We start from the raw sequence: 26,293 nt of genomic DNA on the forward strand, positions 1-26,293 counted from the left end.
TGTGCGGGAAATTCGTTCAACAATGGTTTGTTTTTTCGACCAGAACTTAAAAAATGGCAGTCTATCTCTTCCAACTGGTCCTTCTGAAACAGTGAGTTCTTTCTCATACTTTTTCACATCATCAACCACATACCTATCAAACCCAAGCAGGACATGACAAGGCCGTCGCGGGCGGTCCGGCCGGTCCGGCCATGGCCGGACCACTTTTTTGGCCGAGCATGATATCGGCCGTACCAGTTCCGCATAAAATTTCAGCTTTTGCTTAGATTAAAAGTGCCGAAATATTGCCTTGCAACAAGCGGTATCTGTCATGATTGCCCGCAGGGTGTGAAAACTTAGGCACACTTTGTGTCAAAAGTATCGACCCTGCTTGATTGGATTAATCATAATTAAACGCTTATCTGATATATCTTTAATCCGGTATGATATATAATATATAATAATTGCTTTGATGGGGAAAAAAATAGATGTATGTTTAAAAAATGGAAACAATTGTGTTTTTCGCATTATAATAAAACAAAACTTACCCGAAAGATATATAATTTCTTCTAATTATTTTGAATAATCTTAAATAATTGCTTTAAATCAAATAAAATGCTGACGTACATCTCAACTATAAAAGAAATGTAAACTTTGTTTCTATCTACTCTAAATTCTGAAACAGTATGCTTAACTTGTTGCTTATAACGTGTTGCTGCAAAATGGACATACCTGAAATTCCAAATCAACCTAAGACATATAAATTTCTGAAACGCACCTTTGGTCAGAAAAATCCAGTGAAAAGAGTAGACCAGTAGATCGTGGTTGCATTACGATGAAACTAATGACCTCGCTTATTGTCATGTGTGTATGGTTGCTCACATAGCCCTTTACTCCATAGATACGCATTTTAACGCATCTATGCATTACTCCATAGATACTCCTTTTAACGCATCTATGCATTACTCCATAGATACGCATTTTATCGCATTCTACTACACTGATAGTTTAAATGCAAAATACCAATAAAATATATTGGCAATGAAGCCCACAAAAGCATATTTGTGAAGTTTAAACTGTTAATAAAAGATCAGTTTCAGAAAATCTTGTGGTTATAATTGTAATTTATTGATAATTATCACTTTTAATTCAGGTGGCATTTTCTGAAAATCACACTGACTTTATATATATTAGGACAGCTATTGATGGATGGAAAAGTACATAGGTGACCAAAAAACAAGTTATTATTTGCATTCTATCATTCAACTATGGCAAATTATGTAAAAATGAGACATAAGATTGGTGTAATAAAAGGTGTGGTTACCATAACAACCATTAAAATCCATAGATCACTTGTCAACATATGGAATTTATGCTAATTGACCTGGACCCCTTGGAAGTGTGTTTATTGTGCACAGCTGTCAAAACAAAGCAATTAGGGTGTTGTTTGCATCATTATTTATGATGTGGATCAACAAATTTTATAGAAAGTGTCTTTGATCAGTGCTTCTTATCAAAACATTATGTAATTAATTAATTTTATGATCTATGAAGTTCTGTAAGTTTGGTAGGGGTGTAGATTTTAATGATTATAATTAAATGGGTTTGCTTATTTTGAAAATCACTTAATACAGACCTTTCTAGTCTTTCATTTACCTTCAATTAATAAAATTGTGCATTTGTAACAGTAAAAATATTTCTTTTCTGTTGTATCACATGCATAAAACAGCTAAATTATAATAATATTCTAAAGTCTTAGGTTTGTAGCTTTCTATTGTGAAAAATATTTATCACAAAATTATGAAAATTATACCATCAGAAAGGAAATTTAATTCTAAAAATAAATTATGTTGGATGCTAAATGGTTAAAACAAGTATTCATAAACTAATTTTGATCTGAGTAACACAGGTATAAATTTTGCATTTTTCTCCAATAACCTGTATGGAGATAGTGTACAGATAATGCTACTGAGTGTATTGGGTATCAATAATCAATACTATTGTATCTGTATGGAGTAAAGGGATAGACGGCAAGTTGTCAAGTTCGAATCTTGATAAAGCCTTCATTATTAATGCCCCCGTCTGATGAGACTCAAAGAGGGGTCGAAATAGTTTTCTTTTGTATTGGCTGACACTCAGAAGTAGGGCTGGGACGATTTCAAAATTTTGAAACCGGTTAATCATTTGTTTGAAATCGAATCGAACCGGTTAATTGGCCGCCATATTGAAAATGCTCTTTCTGATGACCTATCAATGTACTTCCAGTAGCTGACTTCATTAGGAACTTACCAACTTGATCGTTTGCAAGCAGTGTGACAATTAATAAATCATATTTTGGTGTATTTTATTTCAAATATATCACGACATGCAAATCTGAGACTATTGATTATGTTCAGTCGATGTGTTTTTGCGGAAATATACTGTGGATCTATGTGCTGGTTAAAGAAATGTATAAAGATAAAGTACGACTCGTGATGTTTATTGTTTGAGAGCGATTACTGGTTTTGCAAAATTGAAACCGGTTTCACATAATAATCGAATCAGATCCGATTAACCGAGTAATCGTCCCAGTCCTACTCAGAAGAGTAATGCATCAACATTCATTGGGCAAATGTCGGATAGTTATCCTTGAAAACTGTTATAAAATTGACTGAAAATCTAAATGGAAAATGCTTTCAAGATGCAAGGAAAATGCACTTACAGGCATCCCAAATCTTAAAACCCCCCTTTCGAGCTCTCCCCCCTCTCCTACCTTCGGCACTCGCGGGACGCCTTCGACGTCCCATGGCCGGACCACTTTTTCGAAGCCGGTGATGGCCCTGCATGAGCCATACAGTGAAACTGAAACACAGCTTGTTTTTCAGTATCACTGTTACAGTTAGCAAGTACACTATCACGCCACTCGTTCAGTAGTTTGTCCGCAAGATAGTTTCTCAAGTGAATTTGCAATAAACTGATCAGTTGTCTCCCCTTGTGAACAGTTTTCATCATCAGCACCAGTCATTGTTTCTGCCAGCTCAGACATTTGGTTTTTAGTGACGTTGTTTATTACCTCTGCCGTTTCACACGGTACTTTGGTAAAGCCAAGGCTCATTATCTCCCCTGTGTCTAATGTGACAGACGTGTCGACAATTTTTTCCTTCTTCCGCGTCGTACCATCTCTGCTTATTCCTATATTATGCGCATTTTCTATTTGTTTCGCTATAAAACTCTTTGCCAAATAATGTCCTTCATCTACGATGTTACGTACAGTGCTTGCCGTTGGTAAATCCATTTTCTGAAATGTATAGTTGAACAGGTGTTTACTGACAGCTGCAATTGCATCCGGAATTTTCTCCATGCCAATTTCTAAACCAAACAGTTCCATCACACACAAATGGAGATTGTTACTGAATGACCCATCATCGTTTCTCATTACATATTTAACATTTCGTTTTCACTAGTCAGAAAATCTATTTCATCTTGTTTCTTCCGTAGTTCTTGCTTAATATTTTCATCTGTGTCCTTATCACAAAGTTTTCGCAATTCACTTTTGTAGTAACTTACTAGCTTTTGAGATTTCATCTTTTTATGGCTTGCTTCCCTTAGTTGCTCATTAGCACTGGCAAGAGTCAAATCACCAGATTCAAAGTGCTGAAGTTTTGATTGAAGTTCCTTATTCTCAGCATTCACAGATTCCAACATTCGCTTCTGCTTTCAGGTAAGAACTTTGTAGTGTTCTAAGACTTTTACGCGTAACTTTCGCATTTTCATCTCTTTTGGTCACATTACGTACAGAAAAATGCCCTTTTACCATTTTAAGATGATCCAGTGAATCCTTTTCATTCTGCACAAGACTTTTGAGCACATTCAATTTTTTTTTGTTGCTTTGAAATTTCTACTGTAGACATATGTATATTTTGAAGGGGGCTCATATTTCACTACATATTTTTCATTTTGAACTCATTTAGGATGAAAACAAACATATTTTTGTCCCAGGTCCGATACTGGTGCCTGTGGTTCAGCCTTCTCCTTATTGGATTTCACCAAGTCATCATTTTTCAAATTAAATACATCACCTTCAACTTTGTTTTGTTTTTAACATATCTCCAGAAGTGTTTTGGTTCCGTTTTTGCTTTTTGTGAGATCATTTTTTCATAGCTTCTCTTACTTTTTTTAATACACTCATTTGCAGCATTTCTTACTCTTTTATATATTTATAATAATGAACAGCACATTCTCACATTTGCAACGTGACCAGTCCGTTTCCCGAGGAGAAGGGCTTTCTAAGAGCAGTCAAAGATTTATCTTGATTGGCCCATGGGTTTCCAGAATCGGGCAAATGCGACAATTGTGTTTCCATGTTTACTTTTTTGAAAGTTGGTGCCGAACTTACAAAATCCTCCAATGTGAAGAGTACCTGCTTGTACCCGGTCTTCAATCTTATTTCCCATGATAAAAGCAGTACCAGTCATTCAATACCATTTGGATATGTTTAGTTATTTCCATCGACTCGTGAATGGAGTGACGTGTTCTCTGAAAGCGAAAATAAATACATAGAAATAGGTAAAAGAATGGCCCCATTCAGTCTTTTTACTGTCTTAAATCATTTTTTTAAATCCCTTTCTTTACCTGGGCAGAAGCATATGTGAATAGCCAGTACAATCATGTCTGTAGATACAAGATACAGTACAAGATACAAATTTTATTTAAAGTCGGTGTTAATATACAGACAACATTAGCTATGTATAGCTATTGACCGACATAAATAACAATAGTATATTTAATAACATAATAAAGACGTAACTATTTAAAGAGTTACAACATTAGCAAATCAAAGTTTATAAATAGTACATGAGTTATACATACAAATTGGTTAAACCTGAAATACTGTACATATATAGATCTGTTAATCTTGGCCTAAAAGCTAGTTAAAAGCAAATAGGTGTTAAAACACTGAACTGAAAAAGATCACTAATGCGTTCTTAGAAAATGGTTTAAGACGTCTACCACATCAAATCAGATTTGTTATGGACTGATTAACAGCTGTATTTCAGAAGTCAATAAAAGAAGCTTTCTACTTAAGAGCAGACATGCTACAGACTAAAAAATAAAGCAAATCACTGAGCAACTAAAATGTGCATAATTAAATACAAGCAATCAGCATATGAATAATACTGAGTAAACTAAACACTAAATGTTTGACAGAGGGCGGAAAAAGCAAGAGTGAATATAACAGAAATTATATGAGAGCAACAAGAACAAAGCAAACAGCACATGCATATACTAGAAAAAAAAACAAGTCTATATACCAATAAAAGAAATTGTTCTTTGTTTCATATAAAATTCAGCTACTTCAGAACAATTTTGTTACAGTTTCTAGATTTTCACTCCGTCGTAGACCTATTTTCCACAAGATATCCATACATTTGCTTCAAGAAAACGAAAAGAAAAAGGGGTGTTGAATAGTATGCAGTGAAATGCAAGTTAACTGAAGTCAGGTACCCTCATATTAACGCATTTCAGAAAGCGGTCCACAGAATAAACACCCTACTTTCGTTTTCAAGTATACAACTCGAAAACATGCGAGTATTAGCATGAAACATGTCCTATTAGGGACTTCTTTCGACTACACCACGGAAGCACATTTTGGACCGAATTACTGCATTATAACCACAAAAAAACATATTGGTTGACAGAGGGCAGGAAAAGCAAGAACTGAAAAATAACAAAAATAATTTAATTAGAGCAACAAGAGCATCTACAACTCTGCCCGTCCCACGAGCTAATCAGACTCCAGAACTGATTTAGCCCTGTAACATCTCTGAAATGTTGGGGTAATGAGTTTCAGAGTATGGGTGCCGTGGAACGGAAAGATTTGAGACCATATCTTGTGCTTCTTACCTGTGGGATTTCAGCAGTGTTTGTGTATCTAGAAGAATAAGAATTATTTTTTATTTTAACAAAATCATGAAGATAAGATGGTGACTGCTTGTTAATTATCTTGAAAGTTTCTATAGCCATATATCTTAAGGTAGTTCTGCACGTTTGAAAAACCGGAAGTGATGGCGTAACGTCACTTTTCTGGAAAATGTAGAATAATGCCTGGATTCGGCTTACGGAAACGAAAATCAGTTTATGAATTAAGGGCAACCTGTGAATAAATGTATTAAAATGGTACTGTTACTATCTTTCTAAAGTTAAAATATGATATTAAAACATTTTACACTTTAAATAATTCAAAAAATATGTCTTAAAATTAGCTTGAAATAGGCAGTTCACTTTAATCGTAGCCACATATCTCAAAAATAAGCACACGGACCTATACATTTTATTTCACCTTATTATAGGCCATATGTTTATTTATGACTGTAAGAAGTTTCATTAAAATCTACATTGTAGAAATATTTCTATTCGCGAAAATGTTTTGAAAATTGCGTTTTTCCCATAGACTCCCATTATGAAAACTTGCGTGAGGTCGAAATTTTTCAAATCAGTCTAGCAAAAAATCAAGCACGTGACCCAATCTTTTTTATTTTCTGAATTTTCTTGGTATATTCCAAAGTTTTGAAAAATCAGAGTTTAATCAAATTCTACATTGTAGAAGAAATTTCGATCCTAACGTGCAGAACTACCTTAACTGTCTAACTTTTAGCTCATCTGATTTTTTAGAAAAAAATGGTGAGTTATTGTCATAACTTGATCGGTGTCTGCGTTGGCGTTGCCTGGTTAAGTTTCATGTTTAGGTCAGCTTTTCTGCTAAACTGTCAAAGCTATTGCTTTGAAACTTGGAACACTTCTTCACCATCATAAGCTGACCCTGTACAGCAAGAAACATAACTCCATCCTACTTTTTGCAAGATTTATGGTCCCTTTTGTACTTAGAAAATATCAGATTTCTTGGTTAAGTTTTATGTTTAGGTCAACTTTTTCTCTTAAACTATTAAAGCTATTGCTTTGAAACTTTCAACACTTGTTCACCATCATAAGCTGACCATATACAGCAAGAAACATAACTCCATCCTGCTTTTTGCAGTAATTATTGCCCCTTTTGGACTTAGAAAATCAGTTTTCTTGGTTGAGTATTATGTTTAAGTCAGCTTTTCTCATAAACTATCAAAGCTATTGCTTTAAAACTTGCAACAGTTTTTCACCATCATAAGTGGACGCTGTACACCAAAAAACATAACTCTATCCTGCTTTTTGCAAGAATGATTGCCCTTTTTAGACTTAGAAAATCATGGGTAGGATAATATTTCTATTATACCAAAAAATCAGATGAGCATCAGCACCCGCAAGGCACTGCTCTTGTTAAAGTTGGGAGTTTGGATTTACTTAAGGTATTGGCCCCAAATAGTAATGTTTAAAAAATGGCATTTGCTTGGTATATTCTTAAAGTTGACCATGTTTCGCACTGTGTTGCAAATTTTAAACAACTTTTACCGTGCCTTTTTTTGTAAATTTTGTATAATTTATGGTATTTCCTCAAGCTCAAGTAGAGACAAATTTCAATGTGATGGCCACTATCTAAAACATTTGCAGAGAATTTAATACAGCATTGATTATGCTAAAAGAAACTTCAAACTATTGTTAAACAATTATAAAACACAAAATAAAACTGTAAATATCATTTTTTTCTAGGATGCCTCAGGTAAACAGATTTAATGAGACAGAATTCTAACTCCAACATTGAAAAAATAAGGTCGAATCCAGTGGGTCTGTTTTGAATTTTGCTCACTTCATTCAAAAATAACCTTGGGGCAGAAGTAAAACCTTACTGCATTTCTTCCATAATATGTAACCTAAAGAATAAAGGCAAAATAGAGAACTTTTAGTGTACGTAACTCAGTATTTTTAAAGATATCTGACTCTTCCCCTCCTGATTCAGAGGTAAATTCACTTTGAACAGCAAGAAATCGCTTACACATGTATAAAATGAAAATTTTCCACTTTTGTACAATACATCCATAATAAGTCTTGAAAGAAGTAAAAACTTACTAGAAAAAAAGGAAAATATGGAGAAAAAAAATTTTGGTCCCAGTGGGGCTTGAACCTACGTCCCCCTGAAAATTGCAGTCAAAGTAGGTTTATGGTAGGAATAGAATACTCTTCAAAAAGGAGGTACTCTATTATGGGTCCAATACCTTAATAGCTCTTCATAATCTGAATGATAATCATTGTAGATGAATCTTAAGGCCTTTTTATACGCCCGTTTGAAAAACGGGACGTATTATGGGAACGCCCCTGGCTGGCGGGCGGGCGGCGTCCACAGACTTTGTCCGGAGCATATCTTCTACATGCATGAAGGGATTTGGATGAAACTTGGCACAGTTGTTCACCATCATGAGACGGAGTGTCATGCACAAAAACCAGGTCTCTAGGTCTAAGGTCAAGGTCACACTTAGAGGTCAAAGGTCAAATTCAAGAATGACTTTGTCCGGAGCATATCTTCTTCATGCTTGGAGGGATTTTGATGAAAGTTGGCACAATTGTTCATCATCATGAGACGGAGTGTCATGCGCAAGAACCAGGTCCCTAGCTCTAAGGTCAAGGTCACACTTAGAGGTCAAAGGATACAAGAAAGAAAACTTTGTCCGGAGCATATCTTCTTCATGCATAGAGGGATTTTGATATAACTTTGCACAAATGTTCACCACCACGAGGCGGAGTGTCATGCGCAAGAACCAGGTCCCTAGGTCAAAGGTCAAGGTCACAGAGGCCAAAGGTCAGATACAAGAATGACTTTGTCCGAAGCATTTCTTCTTCATGCATGGAGGGATTTTGATTTAACTTGGCACAAATGTTCATCACCACGAGGCGGAGTGTCATGCGCAAGAACCAGGTCCCTAGGTCTTAGGTCAAGGTCACACTTAGAGGTCAAAGGATACAAGAATGAAAACCTTGTCCGGAGCATTTCTTCTTCATGCATAGAGGGATTTTGATATAACTTTGCACAAATGTTCACCACCACGAGGCGGTGTGTCATGCGCAAGAACCAGGTCCCTAGTTCAAAGGTCAGTGTCACACTTAGAGGCCAAAGGTCAGATACAAGAATGACTTTGTCCGAAGCATTTCTTCTTCATGCATGGAGGGATTTTGATTTAACTTGGCACAATTATACACCATTATGAGACGAAGTGTCTTGCGCAGAACTTTCCCTTCTTTAGAATTACTTCCCTTTGTTAGCCCACCATCATCAGATGGTGGGCTATTAAAATCACTCTGTGTCCGTGGTCCGTCCGTCCGTCATTCCGTCCGTCCGTCCGTCCGTCCGTCCGTCCGTTAACAATTTCTCGTTATCGCATCTCCTCAGAAACTACTGGGGGGATTTTGACCAAACTTTGTCAGAATGATGTATTGGTACCCTAGTTGTGTCCCCCTGAAAATCAGACTGGTTCAACAATTTATGAGTGAGTTATGGCCCTTTGTTTATTTCTATAATTTATATAGATTTATATAGGGAAAAACTTTGAAAACCTTCTTGTCCAAAACCACAGAGCCTAGGGCTTTGATATTTGGTATGAAGCATCATCTAGTGGTCCTCTACCAAGATGATTCAAATTATTTCTCTGGAGTCAAATATGGCCCCGCCCTGGGGGTCACATGGTTTATATAGACTTATATAGGGAAAAACTTTGAATAACCTCTTGTCCAAAACCACAGGGCCTAGGGCTTTGATATTTTGTATGTGACATCATCTAGTGGTCTTCAACTAAGATTGTTCAAATTATACCCCTAGGGTCAAATATGGCCCCGCCCAGGGGGTCATATGGTTTACATAGACTTATATAGGGAAAAACTTTGAAAATCTTCTTGTCCAAACCACATAGCCTAGGGCTTTGATACTTGTTATGTAGCATCATCTAGTGGTTCTCTACCAAGTTTGTTCAAATTATCCTCCTAGGGTTAAATATGGCCCCGCCCCGGGGGTCACATGGTTCATATAGACTTATATAGGGAAAAGCTTTTAAAATGTTCTTGTCAGTAACTACAACATTCAAACTTGGACCACATGCATATTTTTGAGTGGCAAGATGAACCTTGACATGAGTTGACCTTGATTTTGACCTAGTGACCTACTTTCACATTTCTGTAGCTACAGCCTTCAAATTTGGACCACATGCATAATTTTGTGCACTGGAAAAAACTTTGACCTTTATTTTGACCTAGTGACCTACTTTCACATTTTTGAAGGTACAGGCATCAAATTTGGACCATATGCATAGTTTTGTGTTTCAAAATGAAATTTGACATTGATTTTGACCTATTGACCTACTTTCACATTTCTCAAGCTACAGCCTTCAAATTTGGACTACATGCATAGTTTTGTGTACCGAAAAAAACTTTGACCTTGACATTGACCTAGTAACCTACTTTCACATTTTTGAAGATACAGGCTTCAAATTTGGACCACATGCATAGTTTTGTATTCTGAAATAAAATTTGACATTGATTTTGACCTAGTGACCTACTTTTACATTTCTTAAGCTACAGCCTTCAAATTTGGACCACTTGCATAGTTTTGTGTACTGAAATGACCTTTGACCTTTACATTGACCTAGTGACCTACTTTCACATTTTTAAGGTACAGGCTTCATATTTGGACCACATGCATAGTTTTGTATTCCGAAATAAAATATGACCTGGATTTTGACCTAGTGACCTACTTTTACATTTCTCAAGCTACAGCCTTCAAATTTGGACCGCATGCATAGTTTTGTGTACCAAAACAAACTTTGACCTTTACATTGACCTAGTGACCTACTTTCACATTTTTGAAGGTACAGGCTTCAGATTTGGACCACATGCATAGTTTTGTATTCCGAAGTAAAATTTGACCTGGATTTTGACCTAGTGACCTACTTTTACATTTCTCAAGCTACAGCCTTCAAATTTGGATCACTTGCATAGTTTTGTGTACCGAAATGAACTTTGACCTTAAGATTGACCTAGTGACCTACTTTCACATTTCTGTAGCTACAGGCTTCATATTTAGGACCACATGCATAGTTTTGTGTACCGAAACAAACTTTGACCTTGACATTGACCTAGTGACCTACTTTCACATTTTTGAAGGTACAGGCTTCAAATTTGGACCACATGCATAGATTTGTGTTGTGTACAGAAATGAAATTTGACTTTGAGCTAGTCAATAAGTCTTGAAATTTGGAAACTCAATAATGGCACATTGGTGGGCGCCAAGATCACTCTGTGATCTCTTGTTGTTACTATAAATAGCTTATATTGTAACTTTTTCATTACTAGTTGTAGGGAAAAATCGAGACCACTTTTCTGTAGTACAACATGCATGCTACATCCAATTATGAGGTGTATTTTGACTAATCTCTACCTAGTAAAGATTTTTGTGTGGACTTACAATTTTTTTTTGGATTTTTTTTTTTTTTTTTTTTTTTTTTTTTAAGATTATCTTCCCTTAGTTGTTACTATACTAATAACTTATATTGTAACTTTTTTATAATTGACCGTAGGGAGAAAACAAGACCACTTTTCTGTGGTACAACAGGGATGTTACTTTCAAATTTTAGGTGTATTTTAAGGTATCTCTACCTGGTAAGGAGTTTTTTTGTGGACTTAGAAAAACAAATGACTTACAATGATTTCTAAACAACCACAAAATTAAAATTCCATTTGCAAATACAGGTGCTAGAGTAAAGAAACTTGCTGTGACGGGACCCCCCATGAGTGGTGGGGGCATATAGATTTGGTTAAGTTTTATGTTTAGGTCAACTTTTCTCCTAAACTATCAAAGCTATTGCTTTAAAACTTGCAACACTTGTTCACCATCATAAGCTGACCATGTACAGCAAGAAACATAACTCTATCCTGCTTTTTGCAAGATTTATGGCCCCTTTTGGACTTAGAAGATATCAGATTTCTTGGTTAAGTTTTATGTTTAGGTCAACTTTTTCTCTTAAACTATCAAAGCTATTGCTTTGAAACTTGCAACACTTGTTCACCATCATAAGCTGACCCTGTACAGCAAGAAACATAACTCCATCCTGCTTTTTGCATTAATTATTGCCCCTTTTCGGCTTAGAAAATCAGTTTTCTTGGTTGAGTATTATGTTTAAGTCAGCTTTTCTCATAAACTATCAAAGCTATTGCTTTAAAACTTGCAACAGTTTTTCACCATCATAAGCGGACGCTGTACATCAAGAAACATAACTCTATCCTGCTTTTTGCAAGAATGATGGCCCTTTTTAGACTAAGAAAATCATGGGTAGGATAATATTTCTATTATATAAAAAAATCAGATGAGCGTCAGGACCCGCAAGGCGGTGCTCTTGTTTAGCTCACCTGTCACTTAGTGACAGGGTGAGCTTTTGTGATCGTCAGTCATCCATCGTCTGTCCACCATGTCCACAATGTCTTGTCTGCACGATAGTGGTTTCATTTATGATTTTATTTTAACCAAACTTGCACTCAACTTGTATCACCATAAAATCTTGCTTCCTTTTTTGAACTGACCAGATCCCGTTATGGATTGCAGAGTTATGTTCCCTGAAAGGGCCAAAATTAGCTATTTTGACTTTTCTGCACAGTAGCAGCTTTATTTGTGATTTGATTTTTACCAAACTTGCACACAACTTGTATCACCATAAGATCCCAGTTCCTTTCTTGAACTGGCCAGATCCCATTATGGGTTCCAGAGTTATGACTCCTGAAAGGGTCAAAATTAGCTATTTTTACCTTGTCTGCACAATAGAAGCTTCATTTATGATTTGAATAGAATCAAACTTGCACAAAACTTGTGTCACCATAAGATCTTGTTTCCTTTCTTGAGACGGCCAGATCCCATAACTGGTTTCAGAGTTATGACCCCTGAAAGGGACAAAATTAGCTATTTTGACTGTGTCTGTGCAATAGCAGCTTCATTTATGATTTGGTTTTAACTAAACTTGCACACAACTTGTATCACCACAAGATCTTGATTCTTTTCTTGAACTGGCCAGATTCCTTTATGGGTTCCAGAGTTATGGCCCCTGATAGGGCCAGTATTAGCTATTTTGACTTTGTCTGCACAATAGCAGCTTCATTTATGATTTGATTTTAACCAAACTTGCACACAACTTGTATCACCATAAGATCTCAATTCCTTTTTATACGCCCTAAGAGACGTATTATGTTAGCGCCTCGGTGTCTGTCTGTCTGTTGGTTAGCAATTTCCCTTCCCCTCTGTAACTCTTGAACCCCTTGAAGGATTTCAAAGAAACCTGACACAAATTTTCACCTCATCAAAACGATATGCAGAGTGCATGTTTCGGATGGCTCACTTCAAGGTTAAGGTCACATGACTTTGTTTTGTGTGTATATTGCTCTGCATTTGCGTTGCATTGCAGTGCTCTTGTTTTTATTTGGCAGATCCTTCTTTTGTTCACTTTCAATAATTTTTTTTTAATTACTTATTACTCTGTTATGTTACTATAAATAGCTTATTTAGTAACTTTTTTATTATTGGCCGTAGGGAAAAACCGAGGCTACTTTCCTGTGGTACAACATGGATGGTACCAACAATTTATAGTTGTATTTTGACATATCTGTACCTTTAAGAAAATTTCAACTATATTTTCTCATGATTCTTTTGATTGATCGATATAGGGCCATTATGGCCCTCTTGTCTATGTATTATGGGTTATTTAAATCTCTAATTTTGTTGCAATAAAATATCAAATAAGATTTAATCAGTATTCACCTAAAACTTGAACCTAAATGGTTCACAGATACCAGCGTTCTCCCAAAGTTGAACTGCAGAACACCTTTTGTGCATTTTGACATATATTTGAAGATATAATTTAACTTGTATTGAAATAATTAATTAAAACAATGTAATACATGTACTGGCTGCTGCGGTATGGTGAATTTGTCTGAAATGTGGGTCATTGTTAACATTTTACAAATATTACAAAGTATTAAAAAATTAGTATTTCATAAATCAGAAATGTCTTTTCTTTTATTGACGGTCTAAATATAAAAAAAGTATATTTTCTACCACATGTACCACTTGTATATTTTTGTAAAATTGATTCAGAATATCCGAGTAAATGCACAATAAGCCATGCTTGTGAAAATTTAGTGCAGAATCATGCCTTTTAGATAGGCACTTGTAGTACTGTTACAAATAATAAATTATGAAATTATGACATGTTCACAGTTCTGTAAGTTTGAGGCTTTGGTACTATAATAAATCTGTCTTTTAATCCACATAGGTAAGCTTTCATATAGCAAGCCCACTAGTAGTGGTAGAATTATGCTCAGTCCAAATAATAGGATGTTATGACAATGTGGTAACCATTCAATCTGACTAAAGTACTTGATCTTCTAAACGAAGATCTGAGAACGACCCATTCACATTCGTCTTCTGTAGATTTTTGATTTCCACTATTGCTATTTTTATTTTATCCAATCAAACGACTTGTTTGAATGTTAAAGAGTAACAAAAATGTGCAGTCATTCCAGGGCTCGAACCCGGGACCCCTCGCTTACAAAGCAAGTGACCTACCGATTGAGCTAGGCGGCTATCTGATACATTATGACATAAGAATTGTAAATATCAAAAGTCAAGGCTACAGGTAGATTTGCAAGATGTTGTAAGTTAGGCTCTGATTGGTTAGCGAAAGGGTCATCAGAACGAGGCAATGAATAGGTCGTTCTCAGATCCTGTGCGTAGCGTAGTAGGAGATGTACTTTAGTCAGATTGGTAACCATTTTACTGGTCACTGTCCTTAGATCATAATACAAGCTGGCCAAGTAATCCAAATGAATGAGGATAGATCATGTTGCATGCACACTTGAAATACACTTCTCACAGTTAGCACCAAGAAGGCTTGTTGTGTCTCTCGATAAATTATTTTATCAAGCATTGTTTCTGTGCCATTAAAGGGGACTAAAGTCACAAAGTCTTTCCCTATTTACTTTTTGAACTGTGAACTGCATAATAATGTAACGTTTTTCAGGCTGTCTAGCATCCCTAAAATTCCTACTTTTTCCCTTTTTTTTCAATTCGGCTAAAAAGGCCCTATTTTTTCACAAAGATTCTTAATTTTTTAACTTTTTTGCAATGATCAAAAAGAGAAAATGTTTTAAATGTTGTTTAAAAGTTCTAATTCAGAAAAAAACAATTTAGCACAGTTCAAAGCAGTTTACCAGTGGATCCATGTGTTCAGCTTGTTATTGGTTGTGACTAGATGACAGAGATAGGATTTCTGAAGGTAAAATGTGATACTTGAAAGATCTATTTCCCAATGAAGCTTATCTGAGGGATATTTAGTGCTCCTTCACTGGAAGTGTAGCATACATATAGTGCAGAAGTAATACCTAGTTAATAGGTGTTTATAGGTGTAGACATAATAACAAATCAGGTCAAATTCTGATTATTTACTTGGCCTGTTCTTCATAATTATGTAATATGTGATCACAGTTCAGATTTATTCTTTATACATGTATGTATTGTTTGCAAGCTATACAAGTTTCTAGTCAAATATGTAACTGATGCCCATCAACATTTTTAGCTCACCTGTCACAAAGTGACAAGGTGAGCTTTTGTGATCGTGCGGTGTCCGTCGTCCGTCCGTGCGTCCGTAAACTTTTGCTTGTGACCACTCTAGAGGTCACATTTTTCATGGGATCTTTATGAAAGTTGGTCAGAATGTTCATCTTGATGATATCTAGGTCAGGTTCGAAAGTGGGTCACGTGCCTTTAAAAACTAGGTCAGTAGGTCTAAAAATAGAAAAACCTTGTGACCTCTCTAGAGGCCATATATTTCACAAGATCTTCATGAAAATTGGTCAGAATGTTCACCTTGATGATATCTACGTCAAGTTCGAAACTGGGTCATGTGCCGTCAAAAACTAGGTCAGTAGGTCTAAAAATAGAAAAACCTTGTGACCTCTCTAGAGGCCATATATTTCACAAGGTCTTCATGAAAATTGGTCAGAACGTTCACCTTGATGATATCTAGGTCAAGTCCTAAACTGGGTCACGTGCCGTCAAAAACTAGGTCAGTAGGTCAAATAATAGAAAAACCTTGTGACCTCTCTGAAGGCCATATTTTTCATGGGATCTGTATGAAAATTGATCTGAATGTTCATCTTAATGATATCTAGGTCAAGTTCGAAACTGGGTCACATGCGGTCAAAAACTAGGTCAGTAGGTCTAAAAATAGAAAAACCTTGTGACCTCTCTAGAGGCCATATATTTCATGAGATCTTCATGAAAATTAGTCAGAATGTTCACCTTGATGATATCTAGGTCAAGTTTGAAAGTGGGTCACGTGCCATGAAAAATTAGGTCAGTAGGTCAAATAATAGAAAAACCTTGTGACCTCTCTTGAGGCCATATTTTTTGGGGGATCTGTATGAAAGTTGGTCTGAATGTTCATCTTGATGATATCTAGGTCAAGTTCGAAAGTGGGTCACGTGCCTTCAAAAACTAGGTCAGTAGGTCTAAAAATAGAAAAACCTTGTGACCTCTCTAAAGGCCATATTTTTCATGGGATCTGTATGAAAATTGGTCAGAATGTTCATCATGATGATATCTAGGTCAAGTTCGAAACAGGGTCATGTGCGATCAAAAACTAGGTCAGTAGGTCTAAATATAGAAAAACCTTGTGACCTCTCTAGAGGCCATACTTGTGAATGGATCTCCATAAAAATTGGTCAGAATGTTCACCTTGATGATATCTAGGTCAAATTTTAAACTGGGTCACGTGCCTTAAAAACTAGGTCAGTAGGTCAAATAATATAAAAACCTTGTGATCTCTCTAGAGGCCAAACTTTTCATGGGATCTGTTTGAAAGTTGGTCTGAATCTTCATCTTGATGATATCTAGGTCAAATTTGAAACTGGGTCAACTGCGGTCAAAAACTAGGTCAGTAGGTTAAAATTATTAAAATCTTTTGACTTCTCTAGAGGCCATATTTTTCAATGGATCTTCATGAAAATTGATCTGAATGTTCACCTTGATGATATCTAGGTCAGTTTCGAAACTGGGTCACGTGCGGTCAAAAACTAGGCCAGTAGGTATAAAAATAGAAAAACCTTGTGACCTCTCTAGAGGCCATATTTTTCATGAGATCTTCATAAAAATTAGTGAGAATATTCACCTTGATGATATCTAGTTAAAGTTCAAAACAGGGTCACGTACCTTCGAAAACTAGGTCAATAGGTCAAATAATAGAAAAACCTTGTGACCTGTCTAGAGACCATATTTTTCAGTGGATCTTCATGAAAATTGGTCAGGATTTTTATCTTCATAATATCTAGGTCAAGTTCAAAACTGGGTCACATGAGCTCAAAAACTAGGTCACTATGTCAAATAATAGAAAAAACGTCATACTCAAAACTGGGTCATGTGGGAAGAGGTGAGTGATTCAGGACCATCATGGTCCTCTTGTTATTAGACTATTAGATGTATATTTTTTCCCACTGCAATTTTTTGAGCTGTCAATGCTTCAAATTAACAAATTGTTTATTGTGGAATGTGATAGCTGAAAAGGGTGAAGAGGAGACGATTCTTGAGATTTTTCTCACAATCATGCACTGATGTTAACAAATGTATGGCTTGGAAACAGTTTTTGTGAATTTGCTAATTTAATGACATGTGCTGGTTTAATTTGTATTTTCTAAGTATATCAAGTACCTGATGTCCATGCTGAATGTTGTAAAACTATGTATTTGTTGGTGATAAGTGTGTTATAATTTCTGTACAAATTAATCATAGTTATGAGTTTGTTGAACACATGTCTTAGTTCACTCTCATTTTGTGTACTCTGATATGCACTGTTGCTGGCAATACACTGTACTCCAGTTGACAGCATTTCTTACTTTTTGGCCTTGTTTCATTGTTTAAGAAATTAAAGAATAAAAAAATATGGCGTGGATTGTGATGGCTATAAGGGGAGAAGAGGAGGCCATAATTAAACTCTTTACACTCAGACGTAGTAAGTGTATAGCTAGTGACACTGTGCTCTTTCTAATGTGTACTTTTAGTCAAAGTAGTTAATTCTCATTTCTGTTTATTTCCAGGATACAGCCAACAATAGCTGAAAACAGTGGAAAGCTGGTAGACGTCTTTTCTGTAAATAAAGCACTATTTGTGAGTTACTTTTATGTCAATCACATAAAGGTAAGCACATTACATGGTCTTTAAACTCCATATTTTAATTTGAAAATTCCTAAATTTAGCCCTAAAATTTCCTTAAAATTGTACTAAATTCCTAATTTTAGCCCTATTTTTTTGTACAAATTGCCCTAAAATTAGCCCTAATTTTTTGTCGGGGTATGCTAGACAGCCTGGTTTTTCCAAGAAACTTTGGCACTACTTTTATACCATAGTGGTTCTTAAATAACCTGTTGGTGGCAAGTGATTCTGCCTTTACAACCAGTGCAGACCAAGATAAGCCTACATATCGGTTCAGGGTGATCATGGTCTGTACTGTTGGCTATTCAGTCTGGAAATTTTCAGTGAGCACCTTTCGAATAATGAATTGTACTGCCCAAATTGAGTGATAGACAAGTCCATTTTAGAAATTAAGTGGCTTGTAAAGGTTAATATATTGTTGCAGGTTGAAGAGAGATGGCAGAGAAAGATGATATTGCAAACAATCCATTTGCTGCTTTATTCCCCAGTCTTGACCAAGCACAGCTTTTTGTAGCAAATAAACAACTTGCTCAACAAGACAATGGTAAGTCGCTTGTTATGAAAAATGTACTAGCGTTATTGTAAGAGTAGCTTAATCTGGGATGGTGTATTTCACATAGGTCAATTTTGCCGGACCTGGATCACCGGATGCACACAAGCTTCAAGCGTAATCTATGCTGGTAATTCTATGATGGCTGAAAACAGTATTTTGGATCAAACTGCTGTTGTAATGACCATTTTATTATATACCCCCATGTACTGAAAAGCATTTGACAATTAAAAAACGAACATCATAGCATTACAGGTGATTTTTAGCTCGACTATTCAAAGAATAGTAGAGCTATTGGACTCACCCATGTGTCGGCGTCTGCGTCCGCGTCCGCGTCCCGATTTGGTTAAGGTTTTGTATGTAAGCTGGTATCTCAGTAACCACTTGTGGGAATGGATTGAAACTTCACACACTTATTCACTGTGATAAACTGACCTACACTGCACAGGTTCCATAACTCTGTTTTGCTTTTTGACAAAATTATGCCCCCTTTTCGACTTGGAAATTCTTGGTTAAGGTTTTGTATGTAAGCTGGTATCTCAGTAACCACTAGTGGGAATGGATTGAAACTTCACACACTTGTTCACTGTGATAAACTGACCTACATTGCACAGGTTCCATAACTCTATTTTGCTTTTTTACAAAATTATGCCCCTTTTTCGACTTAGAAATTCTTGGTTAAGGTTTTGTATGTAAGCTGGTATCTCAGTACCCACTAATGGGAATGTATTGAAACTTCACACACTTGTTTACTGTCATGATCTGACATGCACTGTATAGGTCCCATAACTCTACTTTGCATTCTTTTTCAAAATTATGCCCCTTTTTCGACTTAGCAGTTTTTGGTTAATTTTTTGTATGTAAGCTGGTATTTCAGTATCCACTTATGGGAAAGGATTGAAACTTCACACACTTGTTCACTTTATGAGCTGATAAGCACTTTGAAGGTTCCATAACCCTTTCTCCCAGTTTTACAAAATTATGCCCCTTTTTCGACTTTTGTATTCATTCAATTGACAAGGCTGTTGAATAGTCGAGCGTTGCTGTCCTCCGACAGCTCTTGTTTAAATCTGAATACTTCCATCTAATATGCGTCTGAAGCGTCGTGATGTCATTTTTACTTACACATGTTGGATTTCCGTGCTTGGTTTACATAATTATGCAGTTTATTACTGAAAAAGCATAAGAAAATGTTTAAAATGAATGAAAGAATTTTGTTATGATCAGTAGTTTGCAATTTTATGTTAGAAGGATGGTGAAGGAGAATTTTAGTTTTTGCCTAGACACAGGCATGATGTGTTTGTTTTGTTTGTTTGTTTTGGGTTTAACGCCATTTTTCAACAATATTTCAGTCATGTAACAGCGGGCAGTTAACCTAACCAGTGTTCCTGGATTCTGTACCAGTACAAACCTGTTCTCCGCAAGTAACTGCCAACTTCTCCACATGGATTATCAGAGGTGCAGGACGAATGATTTCAGACACAATGTCTTCTATCAAATCGTCACGGAGAACATACGCCCCGCCCGGGGATCGAACCTACGACCCCACGTTCTGTAGACCAACGCTCTCCCTACTGAGCTAAGCGGGCGGGCTTGGCATGATGTGTGGAATCCAACATAGTACAAAAGGAAATTCCTTTTTTTCTGCCACTGAGTCAGTCACTGTATGGTAACTACACCGGTAGCCGTGTGTTTGGATCTGTCCAATATGGCCGCTCAAATAAAAAACATTGGAACTTCATATAAATTCTTGAAGATATTTACTACACCTTGCTATGTTTTGTTACCAAACTTTGTTCAGTAATCGCGGTAATGTCTAAAGAAGTAATCGCCGGACTGATATGACGGTCGAAATCATATTTAGCATAGATATATCTTATTAACTCAAGGAAATTGTCCAGTTTTCGGTCAGATGTTCCAAAATTTCATTCTTATTACCTGTTAAATTGAAATATTTGGACTAAATGGATGTAAATATACTTTAGGATAATCTCTAGTATAAGTATGCATAAACTGTGATATGTACAAAACACCTAAGATTCAAAAGGACACAAAACGTATTGTGTAGTAAAAACATGAATGTAATGGTTTGGATAACAAGTGTACACCAGTTTGGATGACTTAATCTCTTTGGATGTTTGTGGTTTGGACTAACACTTTTAACTGCTAATTTTGAAATACTGTTTGTTTCTAAGTAATGTTTTCATATTTTACAATGGTACATGTTCAAATATATCTTCCGGCATACCAAGCATGGTCATCAAGCATTTATTTAAGATTATTTTAAATATATTTTTATAAAATAGGGATGTATACTTTAAAGAAATACACTCATATGTTGATCAATATGAAGGCTGAGAATAATTTTTTAAATGAGTATACACATACCCTTGCAGATGACCATGAAAAAAATGTGTTAGAACTGAGTAAATGATCAATGCATGCTGAAGACTGCTTCAGTTCGGTAGACATTGACGCACACCTCACAAGTGATATATTTGTTAGCACTTGCCCAAATGAACATCCTCGTGGAAGCCGTGCTCCATGATCTAACGGAATTACGTTACGCGACAGGTTTGATATATAGTGTTTAATTAACACATGACTTGTACACCTTATCATCTTCCTGTATGTACTAACAAGTTTATACCCTTGTGGTGATTTTGTCAATGACAGTTCCAAGGTGACGTCCAGATGATTGTTTGTTTCTTTCTTCTACTTTACAAAACTAATACATTATAGTATGTCTTTATATTTTGAGAATAGTTTAAATAATGCACACATCCATACATACACTGCCATACGGTTCAGTTTCAAGAGGTTTTGATCTTACAAGTACATCATGGTATTTCCTATTAAAAATGTTTCCCATTTTAAAATTTCTTTTCTCAAGCGTAGCAGTGAAATTTTCCAGTCTAAAACACCAGTGGGAGAGGAATGGCTGCAAAAAGCAATGGTTAACACCAATCTTCGTTGGAAATTCATACGCACATGCCTAGTTCTACATAAGATAGGCTGCAAGTGCATGAATACATAATATTGTTAATTAAGCAAGATAGTTAGTTAAATAGTTAGGCCCCATTAAAAGCTTTTTTTTCCTGTTTTCTGATCTTACATTTCATGTCTGTCCGTCCGAGCTCACATTTGCATACTTAGGTGGCTATAGGAACAATAGGTAACTGTACTTTTTCTTTGATGTCATTCATTCCGTAAGGCTTTTATGTGGCTATTTTTCTCTTACATGGCTAAAAGAACAATAGAGAGAACAAAAGAGTAGCCACATAAGTATCCATATGTAGGAACTGCCGCCCATCCGTCTGTCCGTCCGCAATTTCATGTCCGGTCCATAACTCTGTCATCCATGAAGGGATTTTAATATTACTTGGCACAAATGTTCCCCATGATGAGACGACGTGTCCTGCACAAAACCCGGACCTCTAGCTCAAAGGTCAAGGTCACAATTGGAGGTCAAAGGTCAACACGGCTTTTTTCCTGTCCGGTCCACAACTCTCCCATCCTTGAAGGGATTTTAGTATTGCTTGGCACAAATGATCCCCATGAGGAGAGGACGTGTCGTGCGCAGAACCTGGACCCCTAGCTTAAAGGTTAAGGTCACAATTGGAGGTCAAAGATCAACAAGGCTTTTTTCCTGTCCGGTCCATAACTCTCCCATCCATGAAGGGATTTTAATATAACTTGGCCCAAATGTACCTCATAATAAGACAATGTGTCATGCACAACTTTCAGACACCTAGCTCAAAGGTCAAGGTCACACATAGCAGTCAAATGTTAACATAACATGAACAGGGTCTGTTTCGTGTCCAGTCCATAACTCTGACATTCATGAAGGGATTTTAATATCACTTAGCACAAGTGTTCCCCATGATGAGACAACGTGTCATGCGTAAATCCCGGACCCCTAGCTCAAAGTTCAAGGTCACAATTTGGGGTCAAAGGTCAACAGAGTTTTTTTCCTTTCCCGTCCATAACTCTGCCATCCATGAAGGGATTTTAATATTACTTGGCACAAATGTTCTTCGTGATGAGACAACATGTCATGCGCAAAGCCCAGACCTTAGCTCAAAGGTCAAGGTCACAATTGGAGGTCAAAGGTCAATAAGGTTTTTTTCCTGTCCGATCCAGAACTCTATCATCCATCAAGGGATTACAATATTACTTGGCATAAATGTTCCCCATGATGAGACGACGTGTCATGCGGAACACCCAGTACCCTAGCTTAAAGGTCAAGGTCACACTTGAGATCAAAGGTCAAGAGGATTTTTTTCCTGTCTAGTCTATAACTTTGTCATGTAAAGCAGGATTTAGATATCAGTTGGCACAAATATTCCCCTGGATGAGACAACATGTCATGCGCAAGAACCAGGTCCCTAGGTCTAAGGTCAAGGTCATATTTAGAGGTCAAAGGTCAAATTCAAGAATGACTTTGTACGGAAAATTTCTTCTTCATGCATGGAGGGATTTCGATGTAACTTGGACCAAATGTTCACCACCATGAGGCACCCTTGTTTTTAGAATTACGTCCCTTTGTTGTTACTATAAATAGATTTTATTGTAACTTTTTTATTACTGGCAGTAGAGAAAAATCAAGACCACTTTTCTGTGGTACAGCATGCATGTTACATCCAATTTTTAGGTGTATTTTGACCTATCTCTACCTGGTAAAGAGTTTCTTGTGGACTTATATTTTTTTTTTTTTTTTTTGTAAAGATTAATTTCCCTTTGTTGTTACTATAAATAACTTGCATGATAACATTTTTATAATCAGCCAAAAAAATTCAATATGAAAACAACTGTGGGTTTTTATATATGCACATTTTAATCCAAGTGTGTTGTAATAACATATTGTACTAATAAACTTTGATAATGTGGCAGTTGACCTCAATAGAATCGACACTGTTTATTTTCCAATACAGGTAAATCCAATAATTGCTTGACAATAGATTTGTGACGGATCATCTTTGAACACCCCTGGACTTATTGGACTCAACTGCCACATTATCAAAGCTTATTAGTATATATATTACAATATTGTTTATACATCATTGACAGATACCAGTTCATTATGTTATACTGCAGTAGAGAAAATTAGGTGCCTTCCAGTAGGGGACTTTGTATTGCATGGCAATACTTCATTCACTTGTTTGGTTACTAATATACTGACTTCTGTTCTAATTTCATGATTGTTTATAATGCAACTCGATGAAAAAAGGCAAATATCAAGTTTGATAGTGCCAACAAAGATCAGCTATTCAAATGCTATGTCACTTTATAAATGCTAACTGAATGAATAAATGACATAAACAAGTACAAAAGGACCAACAATTTTGGTAAGATGTATGATTCAGTTATAGAATTTTCCCATCTTCTGATGCTAAATAAGATACCTGCTTACATACATGAACTTAACCATAAGTTCTAAGTCAATATAGCGGCACAATGAATTAGCAGGAGATTCTTGGAGCCTGTGCACTGCATGTCGGATCATTAGAGTAAATAAGTGTTTGAAGTTTCATTTCATTCTTAAAAGTGATAAATGAAGCTTAATGCTTACATACTAAATAGTACTTGAGTACCAAAGCTAAACCAGTATTTCTTAGCTAAAGGAAGAATGAACTTAAAGTCAGACTTGCAGACTCTTACTTTGCATGTTAGATCATCACAGAGATGTGTGAAGTTTTGATTCACTGTAACTATTGATTATTGAGATTCCTGCGTAGGTACAAAAAAGTTACAAAACACAATTTTGTAAATCGGTAAAAGGGAATCGGGAAAAGGGTCATACCTTTGTACAAAGCAAACTAGAATGATGGAACATGTATATTGCATATCAGATCATCACATTGAACAACTTAGTTTCAATAAATTCCCAGTAGTCATTACTGATATAACATCTTAGAAATAATTAACAAAGAGCATGCCGAAGCTAACGAACGGATGTGAACAATAGCCTTTTGTATTCTTCAAGTAGTCGAGATAAATAATCTTTTGGAATGGTGAAACAAAACTAATGTTTTAAGGGGTTGCATGTAAGTTGGTGGAGGAAAAGGCAAACAAACGTTATTATTATTATTGTTTTGGGCCTTTTTTCGAAGCATTTACTAATTTCTCTTCTAAACAAGCAGTTGAAAAATAGGATAAACAAATGAGTATTTATTAAGAAAAGAAATCAAATTACCTTCGAGACAGCAGGTGGCAGGGCTTCAAAAACGAACGAATTTGATATCTAACAAACCTGACACTCAAACATACTTATGCTGCTATTTGTTAAAGTCGTTTTATCATACATATCAGGTTATATAGTGATTCATTTTGAAAACGTTCTTGGAAATAAATTCGTTATAAAACCTAACACATTATTATGCACCGGTAACAAAAATAATTACAGTAGGTGCAGTGTTCATTTATACACAGTTCTTCCTTTTACCTTAGATATTTACTTTTATGAACTGCAGTTTATTTCTTTCTTTAGATTTTACGCAGTCCTTACAAAAAGTTTCCCAGAAATAATTGAAGGAGATAGATGTGGTTTTATCAACTTTGATACCGGTCTACCGTGCAGGAATGTGAATTAAGTTGCGATCCAAACCAGTGCATACACTAATTCCAAACCGTTAACAGTTTTTCATTTACTTGTATCCAAACTGTTACACACTTGATACGTGTGATTGACTTTGGATGGTACTTTTTCGCAAACATACTATACTTTTAGTTTAGAGACCGATGACAAGATATGTGAAAATGTTTCTTCTTTCTTTTTAACTCATTTTTCTGACGATACAATTACAAGAGTTTTGATAAGATCATTTAAAATTTTCGTTTTCGCTTCTTGATTGCCATAATCTGCACGTTTTTATCACTTACTAACTTGAACTGACATAATTTGATTGTTTTATATTGAATAACTTGCACCTTAGAATGAAAACTGAAAACATAGTAATTTTTTATGTATAAAGATTTGTTAAATCGTACAAAATATCGAAACTTACGTGATGTTTTTGACATTTTTTGCTCGGAGAGGCCATATTGGACAGATCCAAACACACGGCTACCAGTGTGGTTACCATACGGTGTTAGTATTTACTTGTGAAATACAAGCCATATTTTTGTTTACAGAATTTACATGGGTATATAATAAAAAAAAAGTAACTTGACTTGTGAAAACTTAAATATCACTTTAGATTTTCATTTTTTAAAATGGTCAGCTTGTTTACTGGTCATGCAATGCCTTAAGAATTTATATATAATAAGCAATTGAAAAATAAAACAAGGTTGTTGATGAATTAGTTGAGTGGCTTTCCAAACATCCTGATCAATGATTTAACAGTTCTTCTAATGCTTGAAGCAAGTCCAATAACATAATTTTAAATTACAAGGAAGCCATCAGACCAGGACATAAAAAAAATAAACTTCTACCCTGAAACAATGTTTTAATCTTGATTTTAGAGATACAATTTTTTTCTGTTTTAGTTGTGATATCTACGGAGCCTTCAGGGAGTACAGAGGAACAATGTCCTGACATCAAGGAACTCTCCAGACAGAAGACGCAAATCAGTGTTCTGCTTGAACAAGTCTTCCTTATCACACTTGATAATGGTAGGTCATAT

The 26,293-nt window shown here is 35.8% G+C and overlaps 1 protein-coding gene across 3 annotated transcripts in view; it reads left to right on the plus strand.

Annotated features, from left to right (window-relative positions):
- The first annotated feature begins 4,454 nt into the window (after positions 1–4,454).
- Positions 4,455–26,293, plus strand: part of LOC123564122 (ubiquitin conjugation factor E4 A-like) — a 57,107-nt gene continuing 35,268 nt past the window's right edge. Inside the window, exons 1-4 of one of the 3 annotated variants that reach the window (XM_053536732.1) lie at positions 15,068–15,188; positions 18,004–18,103; positions 18,543–18,662; positions 26,157–26,282. In XM_053536732.1, coding sequence (XP_053392707.1) covers positions 18,554–18,662; positions 26,157–26,282 — 235 coding nt within the window. In that variant the 5' untranslated portion in view covers positions 15,068–15,188; positions 18,004–18,103; positions 18,543–18,553. Of the gene's footprint in view, positions 4,525–15,067; positions 15,189–18,003; positions 18,104–18,542; positions 18,663–21,064; positions 21,243–26,156; positions 26,283–26,293 lie in introns of those variants that run through there. The other 2 variants (XM_045357460.2, XM_053536733.1) reach the window with 2 other exon arrangements.

The sequence above is a fragment of the Mercenaria mercenaria genome, chromosome 2 (assembly GCF_021730395.1).
Source record: "Mercenaria mercenaria strain notata chromosome 2, MADL_Memer_1, whole genome shotgun sequence".
NCBI classification, from domain to species: Eukaryota; Metazoa; Mollusca; class Bivalvia; order Venerida; family Veneridae; genus Mercenaria; species Mercenaria mercenaria.